Source organism: Chaetura pelagica, unplaced genomic scaffold, assembly GCF_000747805.2.
Source record: "Chaetura pelagica isolate M959 unplaced genomic scaffold, ChaPel_1.0 scaffold212, whole genome shotgun sequence".
Classification (NCBI taxonomy): domain Eukaryota; kingdom Metazoa; phylum Chordata; class Aves; order Apodiformes; family Apodidae; genus Chaetura; species Chaetura pelagica.
Genome location: NW_009952365.1, coordinates 246,850 through 267,982, shown reverse-complemented (window position 1 = coordinate 267,982; position 21,133 = coordinate 246,850). Strand labels below are relative to the sequence as shown.

At 43.9% G+C, this 21,133-nt stretch overlaps 1 protein-coding gene across 1 annotated transcript in view; it reads right to left on the bottom strand.

Moving 5' to 3' along the window:
- Positions 1 to 20,099: 20,099 nt before the first annotated feature.
- The window catches only part of NFIA (nuclear factor I/A), a 243,208-nt gene continuing 242,174 nt past the window's right edge, over positions 20,100 to 21,133 (bottom strand). The window contains exon 11 of the mRNA XM_010007955.1: positions 20,100 to 20,610. Coding sequence (XP_010006257.1) covers positions 20,593 to 20,610 — 18 coding nt within the window. The 3' untranslated portion in view covers positions 20,100 to 20,592. The remainder of the gene's footprint in view (positions 20,611 to 21,133) is intronic.

Here is a 21,133-nt window from a genome sequence, read left to right as displayed (position 1 = left end):
TCTATGTAAAACATGAATGTTCCATATATTGTTCCAAAGGATTTGTTGGTTTGGGGTTTTTTTTACATACTCCTAGCTCAACCTTCAAAAGTGTCTGCTTGAATCTGAGCAGAAGTGCTCTGGTCAGAATTTAAACAAACAAAAAAAAAAATGATAGCCCAGGCAGTGGGTTTTTTAATTGAGGCATGCCAAATACCAAAGGCAGATGCTTTTTCATTCTGTAGCTCCTGGATACGCGGTCTACTTTTCAGTTTCAAGGACAAAGGAGACACTTATCCAATTAGATGGGGCATGAGATTGTGACATATGGGCTTTTTCCTTATATAAAAAAGAAAAAAATGTTCGAAAAAGATATTTGACCCTAAGTCAATAAGTGCTATTTAAATTAATGCCTACTCCATAAATCCAACCATATATGCAGCCCCTATTCAGAGCCATACTGGTTTTGTCCCTGAGGAAGCTGTGAGACCGCCCAGGGTAAAGCCCCACGCAAACTCCCTTATCCAAATCGCATTTTGAAGGCCTTACTTTTAAAACAGGATCTACAAAAGTGTAAGCCAATTAAGCTGCGAGGCAGACTTCTGCTATCTTCTCCCATTTGACATCTCTATTGAGTCAGCTCGGATGATATCAAACATGATCTGGTTGTCAGAACAGCTGTATTTCCCACACACGCTCAGGGAATCTCTTGCTCCTCTCAGGAGACCGGCAGAAGCTGATTTTTTAATAGGAACGTGGCTTGCCCAAGGTAATGGGGAAGGAAGGAAATGGTTAATGCCTGATACACGTTGCACCTGAATCTTAAGCACCCTAGAAGCACACTTGAACTTCTGCACAAGGCTGTGTTGGAAGCTGGGTGTATCAGGGTCTGCGTTGTTTCTGTGTCTGGAGATGGGGGCAACAGTTAAACTTCAAAATAATTAGGGCTTTTCTGTTTGCAGCCTCAGAGCCCTGATGTGTTTGCTTGAGTTTTTAACAGTTCACCAGGAAGCTGGAACTGTTGGCTGATAATTGCAGCAAGTTTCTGATCCTCAAGAAGAGTGAAGAGCCTCCTCTGTCCTCTGCCTATTGTTCCTACAGTTCGCTTTGCTGAAATGATTGGAATCAGTGCTACCAACACTGCACGGAGGGCTCGAGTCTCAGGTGCTGGGAATTAACATTGCCTGTTTAATTACATCAGTTTACAGTCTGAGCTGCTATCTGTCCTTTCTCATGTAGTGTTGCTTAAAGAGAAATTGCAGCTTCTCGTCAAATGGGGTGTGGGGCTGAGTGATACTGGAACAAATGGAAGTGACTGGAAAAATTGCTCTTGTTCTCCCAGCCAGGTCCAGCTGCCATGTTGATTTCTCTCCACCTTGGTGGTTGTCTCTGGACCTCTGCAGCATTCATCCTGCCACACATTACTGCAGAGTCATTAGTTAAATATGACACCTAATGAAGCCCTAAACCATGATGATCTCAGAGACAATTCAGGATGCCTGGAGCCCTGGTGAGTCTGGCCAAGAAGCAGCACTCCTTGAACCCTTCCCAGCCCCAGCTGGAGCACAGATCAGGCTGGAAGCCACATCTGTGCCACTGGCAAGGTCCCAGAGAAAGGCACCCATGCCAAGAGCACCGATGCCAATTCCCACCAATGGGACATCCCCAGGGAAACAAGGAACAGCGGGCAGCAGGAGGGATCCTTCATGGAGCTCCTGGAGATGCAGATGAAGTGATGGTGCTTTCCACTTTGTCCACAGGAGCAGCAGCATGTCAGAACATATTATCAGTCTGCTACATCCCAGTGTCTGAAGCAACTGAACCTCCCCTGGTACCCAAAGGCCATTGAAACAAACTCTTCTTGTGGTGACCTGGGTGCTGAGATGGATGCTGTGGCTTGACTTGAGGCTCTGCTGCCTTGGGCCAGCTCAGCTCTCTTGCCAATGAGCTAAAAACTCCTGTAATCACATTACTGTCATTCCCAGTGCTTTTCTGAGAGCTTGTATGAACTCTTTATTTCTGCAGTTTGCACACCTAGAAAAAACATCTGAAATACAGTGAGGTGAGGAAAGAAACCCCCTGAATTTTCATCATATTGGTATTTCTAGCACAATTTACATCATCACTATGTCCTTGATGAGGAGGAGCAATAAATACCCTCTGCAAAGCTCATATTGCAATGGATGGGAGAGGAAACAGTGACCTGAAGGGTGTCACATTCTGGAAACCTGACCTGGAAAGAAGGATCCACAATTAACGAGATGAGTAAGGGAGTCTCTGGGTCTTAGCAAAGCCCTTTGATTATCATAAAAAGAAAGCTGGTGCCAAACAGTTTTTAAGCATCCCATGTATTATCGATAATTTTTCTGTTGATAGGAAGAATTCAAAGGCTCCTATTAGCATTCTGGGCAGAGTAGGAGCAGATCTATAGCATGGCTCTCAATAAATACATTCCTGCAGTAAATTCTTTAGCACTTTGCAATTCACATCTGATCTCTGAACTTTTTTTTTTTTCCTAATTAAACCTTTAGCTTGCAAATGAGCCATTTCCTACATCAAACTGGTATACGGTGAAGGAGGAAACTCTACCCACAATTTATAGGAGTTGCTGGTGACCCATCTGTCTATCACAACCTTTGCTAATTGATCTCTCTTTGAATTAAATTTGACCAATTACTTTCTCCTAGGTGAACAAAGATGAGACTGTGCTTAAAAGCTACTGTGCCGATGGCAGGGAACAAAGTATGGAGTGGATGGAAGATAAGGATCTGCTTGGGGCCTGCAGGGAGATGAAGGCCAAGCACCTCCAGCACCCAGACCTTCTGGTTATCTCAACCAGCTGTTTTCCCAGAGTGGTGTTTATTTGAAGATACTGGTTTTGAAGGGGTGTGCAATCTAAGGTGACTTAGATTCCTGCTTTTGTGAGCTCAGTTCACATTCTCACTTCCATACAGCAAGGATACAAGCCCTGCTGTCGCTCTCGCCCTGGTTTTGGAGCTGGATGACCAAACCAAACTGTTCCAGGTTGCTCATGCCCCACAGTCTTCTTCCAGTGCAGTGATGTGGCAGCCTTTAAAGTCCCTTTCCAGCATACCATCCAAGAAGATATCCCCCAAATCAGGAACCAGCTGTGCCTCCATATGTGTCTCATAATGAGGGCTTAGAAAGGGAATGAAATACCTGAGACAGGTGAAACAGCACCATGTTGAACTGCTGACCTCAGGAGTTCACACACATTCCTGACTGCACTATATGGTGCTTGGTGTGTCCAGGTGAGTCCCTTACCCTTCTCTGTGGCCAAATCAGAGGTGTTTGGCTGGGGCATTGTCGTGTGGCAGCAGGGAAGAACCCCTGGCTTGACCAGACAGCGAGAAGCCGGAGCTGCACCAGCCAGCAGCAACACAAAGGGAGTTAAATCGGTCTGGTCCATTAAAAAGTCATGAGACTCACCTCAAAATCCTTTTCAGAAGTATATTTAATCTGATTTTCCTTCATCTTGTGGCTCCAGAGTGTGCATTTTCAAGCTTTGCTTCTACAGCTGAAATGATGAGACATTTCCCTTCCTTAGCCATTCTCCATCGCTCACCCTTTGCCTTTTACAGACTTGCCCTGCACTGTTTTCTCCTCCTTTACATCAGACAGTAACCGAAATAATTTCAGCCCTCCCCTCTCCCCCACACACCACAGTGAATGGAAGACCTTGCAAGCTTCCCTGCCCTGTGTCCAGAGTGGCCCCTTCAAAATCTCAGTGGGAAAATGCTCTTTCTCTCTAGGAACTTTGGGCATTTTGTTGGATGTTGCCATTCAACTGTGCTCACCAGTGCTGAGTGCAACCTCCCTTTGGAAAAATAAAAAAACCCCACCCTAAACACCTCCCCAGTGGTGCCAAAATATTATTTAGACATCAGAAAACTCCCCAACCCCAACTCAGTTGCTGTAAAGGAGGGGGATCCCAGCCCAGAGACAGGGACTCTCCAGTGGAGTAGCACCCTAGCTGAGAAAATGCTGGAAAAATGTCAGGAAGAAGGATTTTCCTTCAGCCAGGTGAGTGTGGGAGAGCTCTTTGAGGGAAGAGGGGATCCAAACCCGCCCCGGACCCAGCCCAGGACCCCAGCAGGAACCCAGCGCCGCCATTACAGCCGGAGCAGCAGCTGCGGGAGGGAGGGCGGGTCACGTGATCCTGGCGGGCCAATCACAGCACGCCTGCCCATGCGGCCCGGCACAAAATGGCGCCCCGGGGCCTGCTCGGGCTGCTCTGCTGGGCTTGGTCGGTGTCTTGTTCGCCGCTGCTGTGGCCTTGCTGGGGGGAGCGCTGATCACCGAGGCACGTCACCGCTGCCTGCCAGCCTGAGGAGGGCCAGTGTGGCTGCTTCGAGGCCGTTGTGGACTGTTACCAGGGCCCTGGACTCAGGTACCTCCATCTGCTCTTGAGGCCAGGTTAGGCCTTTTCTGGTTGGGAAGTAATTACCAACTGAGAGGTGTGGGTCCCATATTTGTATGAATTTGTAATTCACCATCATTATTACTTCATTACTACTTACTTCATTACTACATTACATTATTACATCATTACTACTTCATTAAACCTGGTCTAGTTTTTTCCCCAACCTTAGTCTTTCTCCCTTATTTCCCTTTTTATCTTCCTCTGGCAAGGTAGTGGGGAAGTGGCAGCATCTGTCCCCTGGCTATTGGCTAAAATTGAGAAAGGTTGGTTTATACTAGCTATTAGGAAGAAGTTATTTTCTGTGAGGGTGGTGAAACACTAGAACAGGTTGCCTGGAGAAGCTGTGGCTGCCCCATCCTGGAGTGTTCAAGAGCAGGTTGGATGAGGTTTGGAGCAACCTGGTCTGGTGGAAGGTGTCCCCTGTCTGTGGCAGGGGGCTTGGGACTAGAAGATCTTTAAGGTTCCTTGCTATCCCAGATTGTTCTGTGATTCCATGATGAGCTTTAACAACTGAGAATCTTCCAATCTAGGTGTTAATGGCAGCAGCACCACAGCTGTGCCCAGTTTTTTCCTGCTGGTGGAGCAACCCCCAACGCAGCTGCTGAGAATAGACCTCCTGCAGGCATCAGGCCTTTAGGGACAGCCCAAGGGCTGTTCCATCCTCAACCAGAGAATAATGAGCCCTGTCTCCCTGCATTTTTGCAGGGGTTCTTATCTCTGCATGGTGAAATGGGCTGTGGTCCCTGCTGCCTCTAGCGACGGCCAGAACAAGGAGCTGGCCCCTCACTGGGCTCTCACCCCTCAGACACACAAAATGCTGTGTGTCCTTGGCATGTTTGAGTTGTAATTGCAACAGCCTGAATGACCACGTGGTTTTATGTGCTGACATTTTATGTACATAATCTGCATATGTTATTTTTAGCAAACTTTCTCCCTGGGACAGCCCCATGTGTGCCACATGTTGTTTCCATGAGCCTATGCTGCAGTGGGGAGTGGTTTGATTTTTATTTTTTTTCTTTTCCCCTTGTCAAGACTGGGTTTTGAATTGCAGAAGCAACACACGTAACAGAATATTTTTTCTTCCTTTTCACGAGGCTGCTTGAGAAAAGGGAAAAAACAGCAAAGGGCAGGTGAGTGAGACAGCCCAGCTCTTGTTTCCTGGCATTTCCTTGCTTGGGATGCTCTGGGCTGAGTTGCTGTCACCTCCAAAAAGAAACAGCATTATTCTTGGTGGAAACAGCATTGTTCTTGTGGAAAGAGTATAATTCTTGGTGGGAATAGCATCATTCTTGAGTATTTTGGGAGCAAGATAATGCTTTGGTCTTTGCTGGAAATGGTTTGCCTTGGCCTGAGGGGCTGTGCTGAGTGTTGTGCTGTTGAGGAACTGCAGCTCCAAGATGCCTGTGTGTGGGGGGGTATGCAGCTGTAGCCTGGAAACTCTCTCAGTCTCTTGGGGGAGAAAATCCCAAACTTTGACACTTAGGTTGGCCCAAAATGTTTGGTGGAGAAAATGTTTCCTAAGAATGTAGTGGTTTTTTTGCACTGAAAGCACTGGTGGAAACGTTGGAACATGAATGCTGACCTTGGGAGGACAGTGTCCCATAGAGGGTGTTGCTGGTCCATGCAGCAAGCATGGGTTCCATGCAGTGAGGAGGTGGTCCATGGCAGAAAGATGAAGTCTGTGCAGGCAGGAGAATCCAAATGGAGTGGAGAGGTCCATGCAGGGCTGCAGCTCTGTGGTGGAGCAGAGCCATGCCCAAGTCCATTGCATCATTGATGCAGTGACAGCTCCTCCCCCTGAGGAGCACAACCTGGAGATGGTCCTGGAAGGCATCTGCAGTGTCTCATGGGGTCCTCCAGACCCTGTGGGCACAGGCTTTCACTTTCAGAAAGGGGAAGGTTATTTTTTAAAACTAGCTTTTAGTTCAGAGGCTTTTTGAGAGATACAGCTACATGAATTAGGTATTAGGAAGAAATTATTCACTGTGAGGGTGCTGAGACCCTGGCCCAGGTTGCCCAGAGAAGCTGTGGCTGCCCCATCCCTGGAAATGTTGAAGGGCAGGTTGGATGGGGCTTGGAGCAACCTGGTCTGGTGGGAGGTGTCCCTGCTTGTGGCAGGGGGGTTGGAACTAGAATATACTTAAGGTGTCTTCCAACCCAAACCAGTCTGACACCTGGGTTAAAGGCTCTTCTCAAGTGCTTGGAGCAGCAAAACCTCTCTTTCTGAGTCCTCGTTGTGTACTAATGAAGAAATAAAAACCCATTTGGTAACAAATCCAGCATGTGGTTATTGTTTACTGCAAGGACAGGGGAAAACATGACTCTGTAACGTGGCAGAAAGGCTGCAGCTGCAATATCACATTACACCGCTGTGCTTTATTTAATAAAGAATCGTCCTGCCAGCCTTAACATTTTTCCTCTCCCCGACCACTGAGAGGTGGTTTTGGTGCCTTCTGCTGCAATGGCCGCGATGGGGTCGCGTGTGCCCTTCGTTAGCTGGGGAATCTGCTTCTAATTCTGGCCCTTCAGAGTGTATTTTCACAGCAACTCATTAGTCACCCGACGCTGACAAGCTGCTGTACGTGTGCCATCTCCCTCATTGTTTACATGCAAGTGCAGGGACAAAAATGATTTATTTAGGTTTTAATTAAAATTTGTGGATAGACCAGTGATTTTTAGCAGTGCCGGTTCTAATTTGTGGTTGTGAGGGGGAAATTTTAAAAATCCATAAAGTTACAGCATTTATATTTGAGTTCCTGGGTGCTGATAACCTGCTGGTCCTGTCCCTCATTGCTCACCCAGGGGCTGAGCCTCAGAGGTGGGAGAGATGAGACACCTTTGGTTCTGACATGGAGGCCCATGCCTGGAATTCCTGTAGCAGGGAAATGTGTCCTGTGAGTTTCACCACACAAGGCTGAGCCCTGAGCAGACATAAAACTGCAGCAGTTTGAGGGTATATTTAGTTGCATGTGCGGCAAGGCCCAGGGGGAGGTGGCTGAGCTGTGTGGTCCCCATGAGCAGGGTTGGTGACTTGATGTTTGGAAGCTGAAATTCTCACTTCAAAATGCTTTGGAGGATGTGGATCACCTCCCAAAATAATTGGGGATTCTGGGTGCTATCCCCAGGCAGCCTGGCTGCTGCAGCAGGGGTGATTTGTCTTGTTGGTAACTTCAAATACACAACTGGGAGCAGAAGGAGGTTGTGATGGGTGAGTTGGCAAAGCTCTGGGGACATTGCTTTCCCCATGCAGGACCTCCTGAGTTGCTGTCCCAGGCATGGAATGCTGCAGTACTCTCACTGGAGATTTTTCTTGTTGCTCTTGACATCAAGATGCATTTTTATAAGGTGCAGTAAAGTACTAAGAGAATAAACTCATGTTCCCCCCCCCCACGTTCTGAAAGTTAGGAGCCTTTCTTGGCCTAATAGCATATCTAAGAGAAATCCCTGCTATTACCTGATGTAAATATGTATTAATTAAAGCACTTTGGAAATGCAGAGTATTGACCTAAGGGGCTGTAATGGCTCTCCTTGAGCAACTGCAATCTATCATGGCTACCTTTTTTGGGTGGTATTTTTTTTTCTGGGGTGTGTTACTGACCTAGGTGGTTTCCTCCCCTTGAATGGACCTGTCCTGCCCTGGGGCCTTGGGCTTGTGTCCTTCCTGGGGAAATCGATAGATGAGGAGGCCCTGAAACCCCTAATTTTAATATATAGAAGGCAATTTAATCCTCTTGGGTATCTCGTCTCCTGCTCCCCATTGCTGAGGGCACTTTTGAGTGCTCCCACCTGCCCACAGACCCCAGGAAACACCCAGAGCAAAATATTTATACATAAAAGAAAAACTTTGTTCTTTCCAGTGGTGAAAACCCTTTTCAAATAAGCATCTGTCTCCTGGGACTTACACCTTCTAATTTAATTTTCCTTTAAATCAAACAGAGTATTAATCCCCGATACAAAACATGTTCCAGTTGCACAAACAATATTTAAATGGTATAATAGGGACATCTTTTATAAATACTTCTAACAAATCCTGAAAACCCTGAATATGTGGGCTATAATTAATTGAAATGCCAAGTGCCAGCTAACCAGGAAAACTCCAGCATCATAAATCTGCCCTGAGCTTTCTCACATATGCTGATGGATGGGGACTTGGAGCTTAAATATTTAACAATCAATAATTCAAATACCTATCCTACCCTATTAAATTTGTCACATTTATTTATAAATGCAAAATTCAGCTGGAGTTGCTCAGAAAGTTGTGCCTCTTCCACCCAATAACAAAATGCAGCATTTTGGAAGAAGTGTGTTTGTTTCTTCAGCTTTGGAAGGAATAAAAAAAGGTGCTGGGTTATGAAGTTTCCATGGGGAAATCATGAACAATGTGGGGGAAAAAAATAAACCCCATCTACCAAATTACTTGGCTGTGTCTTCACCCTAATAGGTTTAGGTAATTTAATGTGCAGGCAGGTGTTACATTGTGTGAATCACATCTCTAGGATAATTTTCCAGTTTCTCTGCTGCCTGAGGCAGGGAGTTGCTGTTCCTCCTCCAGAGATGAGTATTTCGTGGGTATGGGGTGGGCTGTGGCCCCTGCCTGGTGTCATCCCCTGTCCTGAGAAAAGAATGCAAAAAACCTCCCAAAATACAGCTGTCATGATCCGGTATTCTGATACGTGGCAATTTTAATAAATAAAGGTGATCCCAAATGGTGAAATTAAGACACAAACGAGGTCAGATGTCACGCACACAACAAACTTTTATTGCAATAACACAACAAAAGTTCCTAGAGCAGATAGGACAGGCAGGAAAACAGAGACAGGAAAGAGAGGAGAAAGCAGAGAGATAGAGGACAGCAAGCGAGAGCACCGTTACCACCCACGGTCCAGCGATGTTGTTGATGTCGTCTGTGGGGAAGTAGTTCCTGGTGGAGAAGTGCTTCGATGCACCCATAGAGTCCCAGATTTTTATACAGTCCTTGCCCACTGCACCCTCACTTCTCTCCCTGCATAGGGAAAAACCCTTCGGATCTTCTCTGATAGCAGGGGCAGGTATGATGCCAGGGGCTATGTAGTCTTTGTTTGGCTAATTGATGAGATCAGCCATTACAAAGGAGGAGGTTGAGTCAGCTGCCACCAGAGGATTAGTTCCTTGCAGTGAAGTTTCGGTCCTAGGAAGTAGCTTGAGACTGGCCCTCCTTGTCTTGTCCTGCAAAGTCGGTGGTTTCCGTATCAAGGCCTGGTTATCACTGGATATTCTGCTCCCAGCGCCAGCTGTAGAACTCCTTTGTCTCCAGTCTCAGCATGTCCCACACTAAACTCCCCAGTTCTCAGGTACTCCTTGCAGGAGGGGGTTGGGTGGGTTGCTGAGACATCTCTTTAGTTCATCAGCAGATGTCGTTCAACTCTCAGATGCCACAAGACAGACAACAGATATCCTGAGTGCCAGAGTCCATCACTTATCTCTTGGATTGTTCAAGACAAGCACTGTACATCCTGAATGCCACAACAGCCCAGAGAATGGGGTGGGTTCAGGTCCAACCTGACCTGCAGCCACGTTTGGCTGCAGGAGGGAGGGAAGAGTGGGACTGAAATAAATACATGCTGGGTCCAGTGCTGGTAAATGAGAGGCCATTCACTGGCTCATAATGATATTAGGTCAGTTTGCAGTACCAGCAGCTTGACCCCCATATCGAACTTTTTTTGTGAAACAAGGGTGATGGCACATCTTATCAGGTGGCCCCTCTCCTTTATAGTGGTCAGTAGTAGAAGCTTGGCTCCTTTTCCACCTGTCTGGAGGAGTAGGAGGTGGCTCAGAGTGGCCCTTGCCACTGGAGGACCTGGCTGTGCCTCCAGCTGCTGTGGCAAGGAGGGTCCCTTCACCCCATGAGCAGAATTTATTTCAAAGGAGCACCAAAGCTGCCCCAAAAGGTCCTAAAAATCTAATTTTCTGGAAGTATTTTTTAAAAAAAGGGAGTTGCCTATGGGTAATAGAGGTGGGGGGGGCTGGTTGTGTCCCCTGTGTCCCCCCTACCCCTTGCCAGAACATGCCTGCAGGCCCAAGCACGAGTTAGGGTGACATAAATCTCCCTTGCAAATTTATTGCCATAATTTATCAGCTCATGTTGCTGAATGGCCAAGCAGTTAATTTTAAAATGAAGTGGTGCTATTTTCATTAATACCCTTGTGCTAACTACCTATCAAAACACACGGAGGCAATTAATACCATGTTGCTGAAGTACTGAACCAATAAATATTTCTAGTCTTGGCTTGTCTTTGGCAGAGAAAAGACATTGGACAAACCCACCTCCTCAGTAATACTCACTGAATCATTTTCTTATTGCACCAACAGGAACAATCACATTTAAGCAAGAGATTAAGTAGCCAGATCCACCAGAAACAGGCCCAAAAGGCCATTGTTTTGTGACGTGAGGATATCTGTGCAGTAACAGTGAGAGAAGATTGTAAATTTCTGGAGATTGTATCTCAGCAGTACAACAGCAATTTGACAGTTCATGTTTGGGGTAAGAAAGGCAAAATGTGTCTAAATTCAGTTTAAAAACTTTGTGACCACCCTCCAGGCCATGAAGCCTCTGGGCCTCTGCTGCAGCTTCACCACCTGCCAGGCCATGGGGCATCCTTTCAAGGGAAAACAGGACTCAAAGTTTGACCTGGGTGTTTAGTGCCAGGGCAGGATTTTCAGCCTGTGTTTCTCCCACTGATGAAGAATCAAAAGGTGATCAATAAAAACCTCACTAGAAAAGGCAGAGCTGGGGTGGCTTCTCACCCTTCTGCACACCTTTCAATGGGCTTCACGCCCTAGGAATCTCCCTGCAAGCACATCCCATGGCTTCTCCTTCTGAGGCAGAGCAGCAGACTGCGCACCTTTTTCTGCCTAAGCACCACCCTGTACTTTTTCTACCTGAAGTTGTTAATTTCCTGTTAGCTGGCTATTGTGTATTCTTCTTGTGTCCTGTGGCAAGCTGACACATTTTGATAGCAATTAATAATACATGGGATTTATTGCCTTAGATGCTGATGGAGACCTTTTCTTCCATAGGAAGAAAGAGAACGTGAGAAAGAAAGAGTGGAATAAAAGGAATGAGAAAACACCAGCTGGTGCACAAGCCCTGGCTGTGGCCCCAGAGGTGCCAGCTCCTGGCCCTGCAATTCACCCTATATGGGACAGGGTCCAGCCACCCTCCTGGAGCCCCTCCTGGCTCCTCCACAGCACCCAAACCCAGGACAGCCTCAGCCAACGGCCTCAATAATAAAAGGTGTAAATAAAGGATAGCAAATTTTTTTTTTTTTTTTTTGGGGGGGGGGGCGGGCTGTGATGGATGAGAGCCCAGGGGCTTGAGTGTGAGGAAGGGGCAGCATTCAGGAGCCACTGGCCACGCTGGCTGCAGGCAGGGAAATGGGGAGAAACCTCCCCTGTGTGGTGTAAGTGAACTTTTTTTAAGGTGTAATTTCATTTTGTGTGTGATATGTGCAGTCATGTGCATGGGTGGTTCCCTGTCCCTCCCTCCCATCCCTGCACCCCCTGCTTGGAGGAAGGATCCAGCTCCAGCAGGACAAGCTGGCCAACTCCTGGGCTCCTTTCCAAGGCAAAGGGGCACTGCCACCATTTGGGCTTGTTTTTGCAGAACAGTTTTCTGCTCAAAATCCCCTCCCAGTTCTTCTCCTTCCTTCCCCAGCTCATCCTGGGGCTCACAGGGTAAAAAGGGGCCAAATGATGCTGGTGGCCCCCGACTCAGGGCACTGGGAGTTCTATGAGGACAGATTTGGCTTTTCCTTAACCTTTTGGTCCCTTTTATGAGAAAAAAAGCTACTTTGAACCTGTCATCCATAAGAATGGTGACATTAGAGCAGTGCCCACCCCAAACCTCCCATCCTGGTCTTGTAGCTTAAACTGAAATTACATGGAAGTGTGAAAGAGGAAATACCAGTGGTTTATGAGTATTGGGCAACTCTTTGTTAGAAACCACTAATTTCCTCCCAAATAAAATGGAAGGGCTGGTATTGCAGCTGGTGCTGCCCAGGGGGATGTGAGGGTCTCTGTCTTCTGTCCCTCAAGGCCACACAGCAGAGCTACAGCAGAGTTGCACCAGCCTTTGCCTCTCAGCCTCACACTGGCTTTGAGGTAGAAAACGGGCAGAATGGCTCAAACATGAAAAAATTCCTTTCTGTAGCTACCTTTCTGCACACAGTTTTTAAGAAAAAGGTGAAAAACTTTAAAGAAAACTGTAAAGGTTGCAAAGAAACCTGCGTGTTTTGTTTTTTTTCCTGTCCATCACCTGCAGGAACCTTGCAGAGAGCTGGAGGGCAGCCAGGGCTGAGCAGGGCAGCTCTGCGGCCGAGAGCTGGTACTTGGGCTCTTTGGAAAGGCAGCATGAAAGTTTATCTGTATTTAAAGATATATTGTAGCATTTGCAGAATTAATTGATCCCAGTCTTTACTAGATGTGCTTCGTGTCTTCCCTCTGGATGATTTAATATGCAGAGGTTTGCTGAAGATTAATCCCTTATCACCCGATGAACGATTTTGTGTTGCTGGGACGCTGACAGCTCGGCAAAGTGGGGTCGATGTGACAGCAGTGACTCAATCTAACCAGACATCCCCTGATTTGGGCACAGCCACTGCCCAGGAACCCCCAAACCGGCCCAGCTTGAAGGGCCAGCTCTGGCCCCAGCCCCTGAGAGGTCAATGCCATGACCAACATTGATGTCTATGGCCCTACAGCCACATCTCCCCACCCTGTGCCCACCTGAAAGTAAATAACAACACAGCCTGTTAGCATTAGCAATTTTTTATTTTCCTTTTTTGTTGCATAGGAAATGCAGTACTTGCTTCCAGTAATTGTATTGTAATGTGAGAAGGTGGTAGCACTAATGGTTGAATACAAGAGTTAAACTAATCCACACCAGCTCAAAAAACCTGCGGAGACTTAGTTGAATAAGAATGGATGCCCACAGTGATTCTCAACCAATTACAATTTTTTTCACAGAACACAGTAAAACTAAAATGGTAACTATGAGAGTCAATACAAGTATACTAGAGGCACGAGGGGCCTGACTCATAAAAAAAAAAATGAACACGACATGGTATTAACACGGGTGTCAAGTGAATTTGCAGCAGATCTTTCACACGGTGGGTGGAAATTTTAGTGCCCCGAATTTCAATTTGACGCTGAGGGACTTGGCTGGGCCAGCCTCAGGCAGTGGGGCAGGGCTAGGTCAGGGCTTAGCTCTCCCAAAAGGGAGGTTTCTCCTTGATTGTATTTCCAAAGCAAAGAATCTTTGCAGACCTTTCCCCAAGGCAGCGGTCACAGCCGGGCGCCAGCAGCGAGAACAGGCAGCGGATGCCAAGCTGGGCACTCTCTGCCTACCATGCTCCATCTAGAAACTCATCTTTGTTTTGTTTTGTTGGGTTTTTTGGGTTTTTTTTTGTGTGTGTGTTTTTTTTTCCCCTCATATTAATTTGTGGATAGAGATAAAAGGGGGAATTTCACCCAACACAATTGTTCTTGTTCATGCTCGAGTATAGAAGATTAACTAAGTGGAAAATAGTCTTCCCTAAAAAAAAAGAAAAAAAAAGAAAAAAAAAGGCATAGAAAGTACAAAAGTTCACATTGTGTACAAGCGTTCGCCTCTGCGAAGGTTTTCTGTAGAGCTCAGAGGTAGCGATCTAGCGTGGTTTGTTCTGGTACGGACAAGATCTCTTTTGTAATCGAGCAGCCTCGTACCACTGTGTCCCACAGCCCCGGCCTCGGCACGGAGTCCTTCTCTCCCCTGTCTCCCCCTCTCTCCTGCCAGCCTGTGCCTCTGGGGTGTCAGAGCATGGTCCTCGCCTCTCCTGGCTCCGCCGCCCCTTCCCACCCGTCCCTGCTCTCCCGTGGGCTTTGGGGCGGCAGAGAGGGGCAGGGAGGGAGAGGAAGGCCAGCGGGCACGCGTGCCCGGGCTCGCCAAAGCGTGCGCTGGGAAAGAGCCATCCTCAATTTGGAGGAGAAATGCCCACCAGCCTCCCGTGTTAATAGCAAAGGAGCTTTTATGAATCGGGCCCAAAGTTTGTACAGAGTTTGTCTGAAGAAAAATATTGCAACTGTGCATGAAACTAAACAACCACATGAGGTTTTTTTTTTCTTTTTTCTTTTTTTTTTCTTTTTTTTTAAAGGGTTTTTTTTTGTTTCTATATGAGGAAGTCTGGTGTGAAGAAGGGTCAAGCATGGGTACCTGGTGAACCGCTGCCCATTAAGAAATCTCTCGCAACGTGAGCTCAATCTCGTTTGTGGGTTTTAAAGGACTGTCCCTTAAATTTGAACTTTATGCGTCTGTTCTTCAGAGCAAGCCCTGTGAATTCTTAGGGTAGCTTTTCAAGACAAAAATCTTACCAGGCACGGATTTCTGGTCTCAAACACCATGTCCTGCCCTCTAAGGAGAAAAAAAAAAAAAAAGGAAAAAAAAAAAAGGAAAAAAAAGAAAAAAAAACCCCAAAACACAAGTAATACTGAATTTAAGTAAATGTATACCTCCAAAATACTGAAAACACCCCAAATCAAGAAAAGACAGAATTTGCGTTCTCAGTGAAATATCTTTAAACCTATCTGACAAGAACCAAGTCAGAAAAAAAGACTAACATAACTTTGAGTAATATTCATACAGCTACTAAGCATTATGGAATAGCATGCATTAATATTGTACGGTTATTTTACATCACCTATATCAGAAGGTTCTGACAGACAGCGAAGGCTACCGGTGTAGAAAAATCTTACTTCAGAAGAGCAATATAATACAGATTTCACAGGCACTACATTTTAATATATCAGGTATTATGCTGGTTTTCTTATAATTCTTTCTGTCCTAAAGCTGGCATTATAACAATGACCGAAAAGGCAAGGATCGAAGTAAACGGAAAGTAGATACCAAAGTCGATATATTATTTTCTTTTTTTTTCTTTTTCAGATAGATTAGTGCATAGTTTTCATGCAGATAAACACTGCTATGCATTTACATTGTTGGAAAGCAGAGTGAATTGAGCCCAAGTTGTCACATTTTTGTAAATCATTTTGCCAGCCTGTAATAGCACCATGTAATGGATTTGCATTAAACATTAAATTGATTTCAGAATTGGTGACACAGTATTCACTACAGTTAAGTGCTATGGAATAGCTTCAATGTTACCTGCTATATATCAAAGCAATTTTCATCCCACTGCTTTTTTATTGGAAAAAATAAAAGGAAAATGTACTCGATACTAATTAGACTATTGCGCAGCCTTGGACTTGATGATGGCATAGCTGGGTTTACTGTCAAACAGTAACACATGCATTGACTTCAAGACAAAATTGGCATTGTAAGCTTGATTTAATGAAAATCCTGCCTAGCAGGCAGTGTTAACTTCACAAGACCTGCCTCTCCGACAGACCTCATGAGGTTGATTTTGCTAGTTATTTATTGTTTAGGTGCCATTGAAGCTCTCCTTACATTGTCATGCCGGTTATGGTTTGAATTTTGTTCGATGGAGGCCTTCTACCAAAAAAAAACCACCCCAAAAATAACAAACAAAAAAAAAAGATATTTCCAGAGACACAATGCAAAGTACAATGTTAACTGACATTCTTAAAAAAAATAATTCACCACAAGGAAAAAAAAAACAACCTGTTTTAGGCTCTGTATCTGGGTTTTTTTGTATTTTTGTACAGTAAATATTTTATAACACTGTTACTACAAAGCTGCAAATATATGGAACAAAGAAAACTAGAGAAAGAAAAAAAAAATGTTAGAGGGATTTTGCATATTCCTGTGGGCTGACTGAATACTGTGGAGTTGAGAAAACTTGGTGTTTCTTTTCCCCTTCGACCTTAAGGGGAGGGGGAACAAGCAACAGAGACAAAGTGTACCATGGCTGCCTAAACTTGAAGCCCGAAAGATTTTTTATGATAAAGGAAGAATAAATAATGATGGCATTGCTGGGGTGTGCGGCATGATACAAGCAAGTGCCCTCGCTCGGAAAAAAAAAAAAAACAACAAACAAAAAACTAAAAGAGGAATAAAAGGAAGGAATTAACTCGAGAAAAAAGTCAATTCGCGCTCAGCCATTTCTAGGGCTTTAAATTTGGATGGGGGAGCTGGGTACAGGTCAGAGTATTTGTGCGTCTGACGGTTTCTGGAGAGAAGGGATCGGAGAGGAGAAAAAACAAAACAAAACCCAAAGTTGTTCGCGGGACTTAAAATACCGGAGCGACCGGGAGGGGAGGGACTGTCACCTGGGGTGGGGGCTTCGGCCGCCGGCTCCGCTCCTGCCTCCCCTGCCCGCTCCTGCCTGCAGCCGGCACACCCCGGGCGGGACGCCCCTCCTGCCCTGCCTCGGAGGACTCAAACACTGCTTGTTCTCTACACCTGCACAGAACGGAACTGCTGGGTTTTCTGCGTGAGAGGAAGGTGAACGAAAATTTAATTTAGTGTGTAATACTTTACAACCCCTGTTGGTTAAACACCCTTGACCGCCTACCTAATGTTTTAAAGCCTTTAAAACATTTTTTTTTCTCGCAATTCTGCTCAGAGTTCCCTAACTTTAGCGTCATCAAACTCAATATGACAAAATACCTTCAAAAATACAGCATACCTGTAATGTCCATTTACAATGGTTCTTCAGTAGCCTATACTTCTCAAGCATAGGAATATGCTATACCATTGAGAGAAGAAAAATAACTGTATTTAAATACATACAAAAAAAGGAAACGGGAAAGTTTTTAACTTAAATCCAGTTCCCAAAGGAAAAAAAAACCAAAACAACAAAAAAACCAAAAAAAAGCAATTCTATGAACGCTGCCTTTATAACGAACAATCAGAAATTCCACTAAGCTAATTTGACAGAAATTTTTCCTCATTTAAACAACATTACAAAAGTCCTGCATTATAAAATAGGGTAGAATAAATCAGTGTAATCAATAAAACTATACAACATACAAATTACATATCTTCTGAGTGGGCAGTTTAATTCTCTCTCTTTGCAGCCATGACTACAACATGCTCACTAAAAACAACTAACTGCCCAAACTATTGCTTAGTTTGTTTTGTTTAAAAAAGGGTGCAATTTTATTGTATATACAACCAATTTACTGGTAATACCTTGTCTCATAGCAAGGTTCTGACAAAATGTTTGTCTAGGCTTTTTTCCCTTCACTGTGAAGCACTGAAAGCTGCTATTTTTTTTTTTTAGTGCACATATGTCTTAATAAAGTAATGCCCAGCTAAGTGCTATAGGGAAGGCAAAGGATGCTGGCTAGAGGATGTGATACCATATACTAACAATCACACAATACAATAGAGCAAAATGACTACTCAACCACTTATCAGACACATATGAAAATCCAAAACATTTTATTTTTTCCTTAAATAGAGAATAACCAGTAAACAATTTTCAGAACTTGGAAGTTTAAAAACGTGCATATAAAAATGGGCATTATATACTTTTATTGAATGTGGATTGATTGCAGTCTGCTAATAAAAATGGGTGTGGGATCTGAAGAAAAAGGAAGTTGTTTTTTTTTTTTTTTTAAGGCTTGCTTGTGAAAGGAACAGTTGTAAAACAAAAATTGCTTGAAGCAGGGTTCAGCTTAGTGCTTCACAGTTTGACTGCTTCTCTAAGAAGAGCCCTTCCTGCATGTGCATTCAAAATCACAAAAGTACAAAGACAAACACCTAAAACACACTGCGTCAAGTGCAGCACCAACTTTGGTCAAATAAAAAAAAATAAAAGAAAAATTAATAATTGCTAAGCTTTTCTACATGATATAAGCAGGTATTGCATATTTTCATATATCTGGGAGAAAACAAAACAAAACAAAACAAAAAAAAAAAAGGAAGACTCCAAATAAACTGTAAAATGCAGCAACATCCAAAAATACTGATAATCTAGCATCTACAGATCTCAGAATAGCACTGCCACTGACCATACAGGACAATAAACACTACTCCTATCTGCGGAACAACTAACATCCTATTTAATTCTAGATGTTGAAACTGACAATGGCTGACATAAAAGTCACATTTACAAAAAGTGTCTCCAAATGCTTGACTAGGGCAAAACCCCTTTCAATATAGGAACATGTGCAACAATTCCACAAATAATCGCTATCCAGGGCAAGGCACATTGATATGGAATTTTTTTTTTCTTTTTCTTTTTTGTTTCGTGCAAATTAAGAAAACAAAACAAAACATTGTTTCAGGGAAAAGATGAGGAGCAAAGTGTCTTCCCAAGAATTTCAGTTACTTGATTGTATAGGACAGTAGTAGAAACCCTTCTGAAGGGTTGAACAAACATAGTTTAAAGGCAAGTGCCTGGAATAGGGATTACAATATTGTGTCTTAATGCACTCTACTTTACCCTACATTAACTATATAAAAATTAGTTACTAACACTAGAACATGCAGAGACTTTCTCTGATTAGCTGGACGCGCCAACCAGAACGTATATATATGTATAGTATAGGAAACCTTCTTAAAGTTGCATGTGAAGCAAAGGGGTGCTCCGCTGTCTGATAGAAAAAATCACTTGCACTCTTTTTTTTTTTCTTTTTTTTTTCCTTTTTTTTTTTTTGTACATAAGATACAGGACGTTTGGGGTCCAAACTTTTTTTTTTTTGTTCCTTTTTCTTTTTTTTCTTCAGCAAGTGCCCTTGCTTTGAACTGGCATAAGTTGTAACATCAGCATCGTTCATTTCTGTCATGTTTTTCTTCACAGTCCAGAAAAATGTACCAGTTCAGGGACACGAAGGTGTTTGACTTTCTGGACCGCTCTCTCTTATTCCCAAGGTGTTTGAGAACTGATAAACCCTATATTGCCGGAAACACGTAAAATTTGTCAGAATTGGCATAATCCATTATAGTGACTTTTAGCTTATAAAATTAACAGATATTATGATTTCATTTTAGTTATGTGCTTTGATAACAGAAAATGATTAATTAGCATTTAATGTAGTTAACATATTGTGGTAAAAGCACCATTAGATTTGTTTTTTTTTTTTTTTTAAATTTTCCTTCAGTTTTAAAGGGATACAAGTTCAACAATAAAAAACATAAAAAGCAAAAATAGCTCCCCTTTTTCTTGCAAGGCTGTTTTTTACCCCAATAATTTAGAGTCCTGGGGTGGAAGGACTTGGAAAACAAAAATAGAATTTTCAACAATCTCTATCTTACAAAGATATTTAGCTATCCAATGAAATTGCACTTTACTCAATTCAAAATTCGATTGTTTTGATTGATTCCTGTCAGTTTCTGTCAAAACAGACCAACTTCCCCATTTCTGTGTGAATTTTTGTGTAATTGTTGAAAATTGTTGAAAAATGTTGGTGTTTTTTTTTTTTAAATGTAAGTGCAGCATTTCAAACTTTTTTTTTTTTTTTTTTTTTTTCTATGTGAATAGTAGTAGTTGGATGTTTTAAATCGCTCTGCAATCGAGTGGAAAAAAATTGTTGACAATGCTCTTATGGTTCATGTTACGTATCTAAGTGCCAACTGTAAAAAAAACCAAACCAAACCAAAACAAAAACAAAACCCCAATAACAAGAACAAAAAAAAAAAAAAAAAAAAAAAAAAAAAGAAACCTGCAATTTTTTTTTTCCCCGATATGTTACAGAAAAACATGCTCTATGTCTGTCCGGTAAGTTATATATTGCAGAATTCAGCTACTACAAAAGTTATAGTTTTAAGTGTGTTTCATGATTTCTCAAGAAGTCTCACACCTGTATGGGAAAAATCGATGAGGATACTGTAAAACAGTTAGGCTCCATATGGAAAGTGTGTTACAACAGCGAGTTGGTAAGCAGCAGCAGAGGCTAGTTCTACTCAGTGTCACCTAACGCTTACACTACCAATGAAACACTTCAAAAGTTATGAAGCCCAACCATTTCCAGCACCATATGAGAAGTTACAACAGTCCTAAGTTGTCTAAAAAAAAAAAAAATAATTCAAAGAAAATCTTGAAAAAGTTACGGCCTTTGCCATTCAACCATAACGTTTGCCATTTCCATGTACTAGTTTGCTGTCGGTGTCTGCTCGCCTCCCCTTCCGCCGATGTGAAGTCGCTGCGCTGCGTTGCTGCTGCTTCCGTGTTACAGAGGTGGGAAGGGGTCTGGTGGTCTGTCCGGTGGGTGGTGGGAAGCGGAGACTTTTATCCCAGGTACCAGGACTGCAAAAGAAAGAGGAGAAGCATCAGCCCTGCTGCCCGCTTTCCCTGCTTCCCCCAGGGCTCCGGGCATCGCCGCCAGCCTCCTCTGCCAAGAGGGGGGCTAATTGAGACCGTGACGAATTGACCTAATTACAAAGCTTAATTAAAAATACTGTACAAATCAATATTTTTTTTTTTTCGCTGACAGTGGCTGGACATAGCAACAGATGAACGCGGGGGTCATGTCACGTTACAAGTTATCAATCTTTTTAATAGATTATGGCTTGAAGATCCCTCCAGTTCACTTTTGTCTAATCCCCTGAAAAGGCGATACACATTCGCCTCCCTGTGCCATTTATCACCCTGCAGTTGGGGTTTTCTTGGGTATTTAGGCATGTGCCAGCATAAGCATCTGTTGCTTTATACTGCCCTGCTTCAACTGTCTCACTGGAACAGATGCACAGAAATTCAACAACAGGGCTGTTTTCTTAGGAGAAATGTGGATCGCTAGAGAAAAGCCAGGATAAAGCAAATCAGGGCGGGG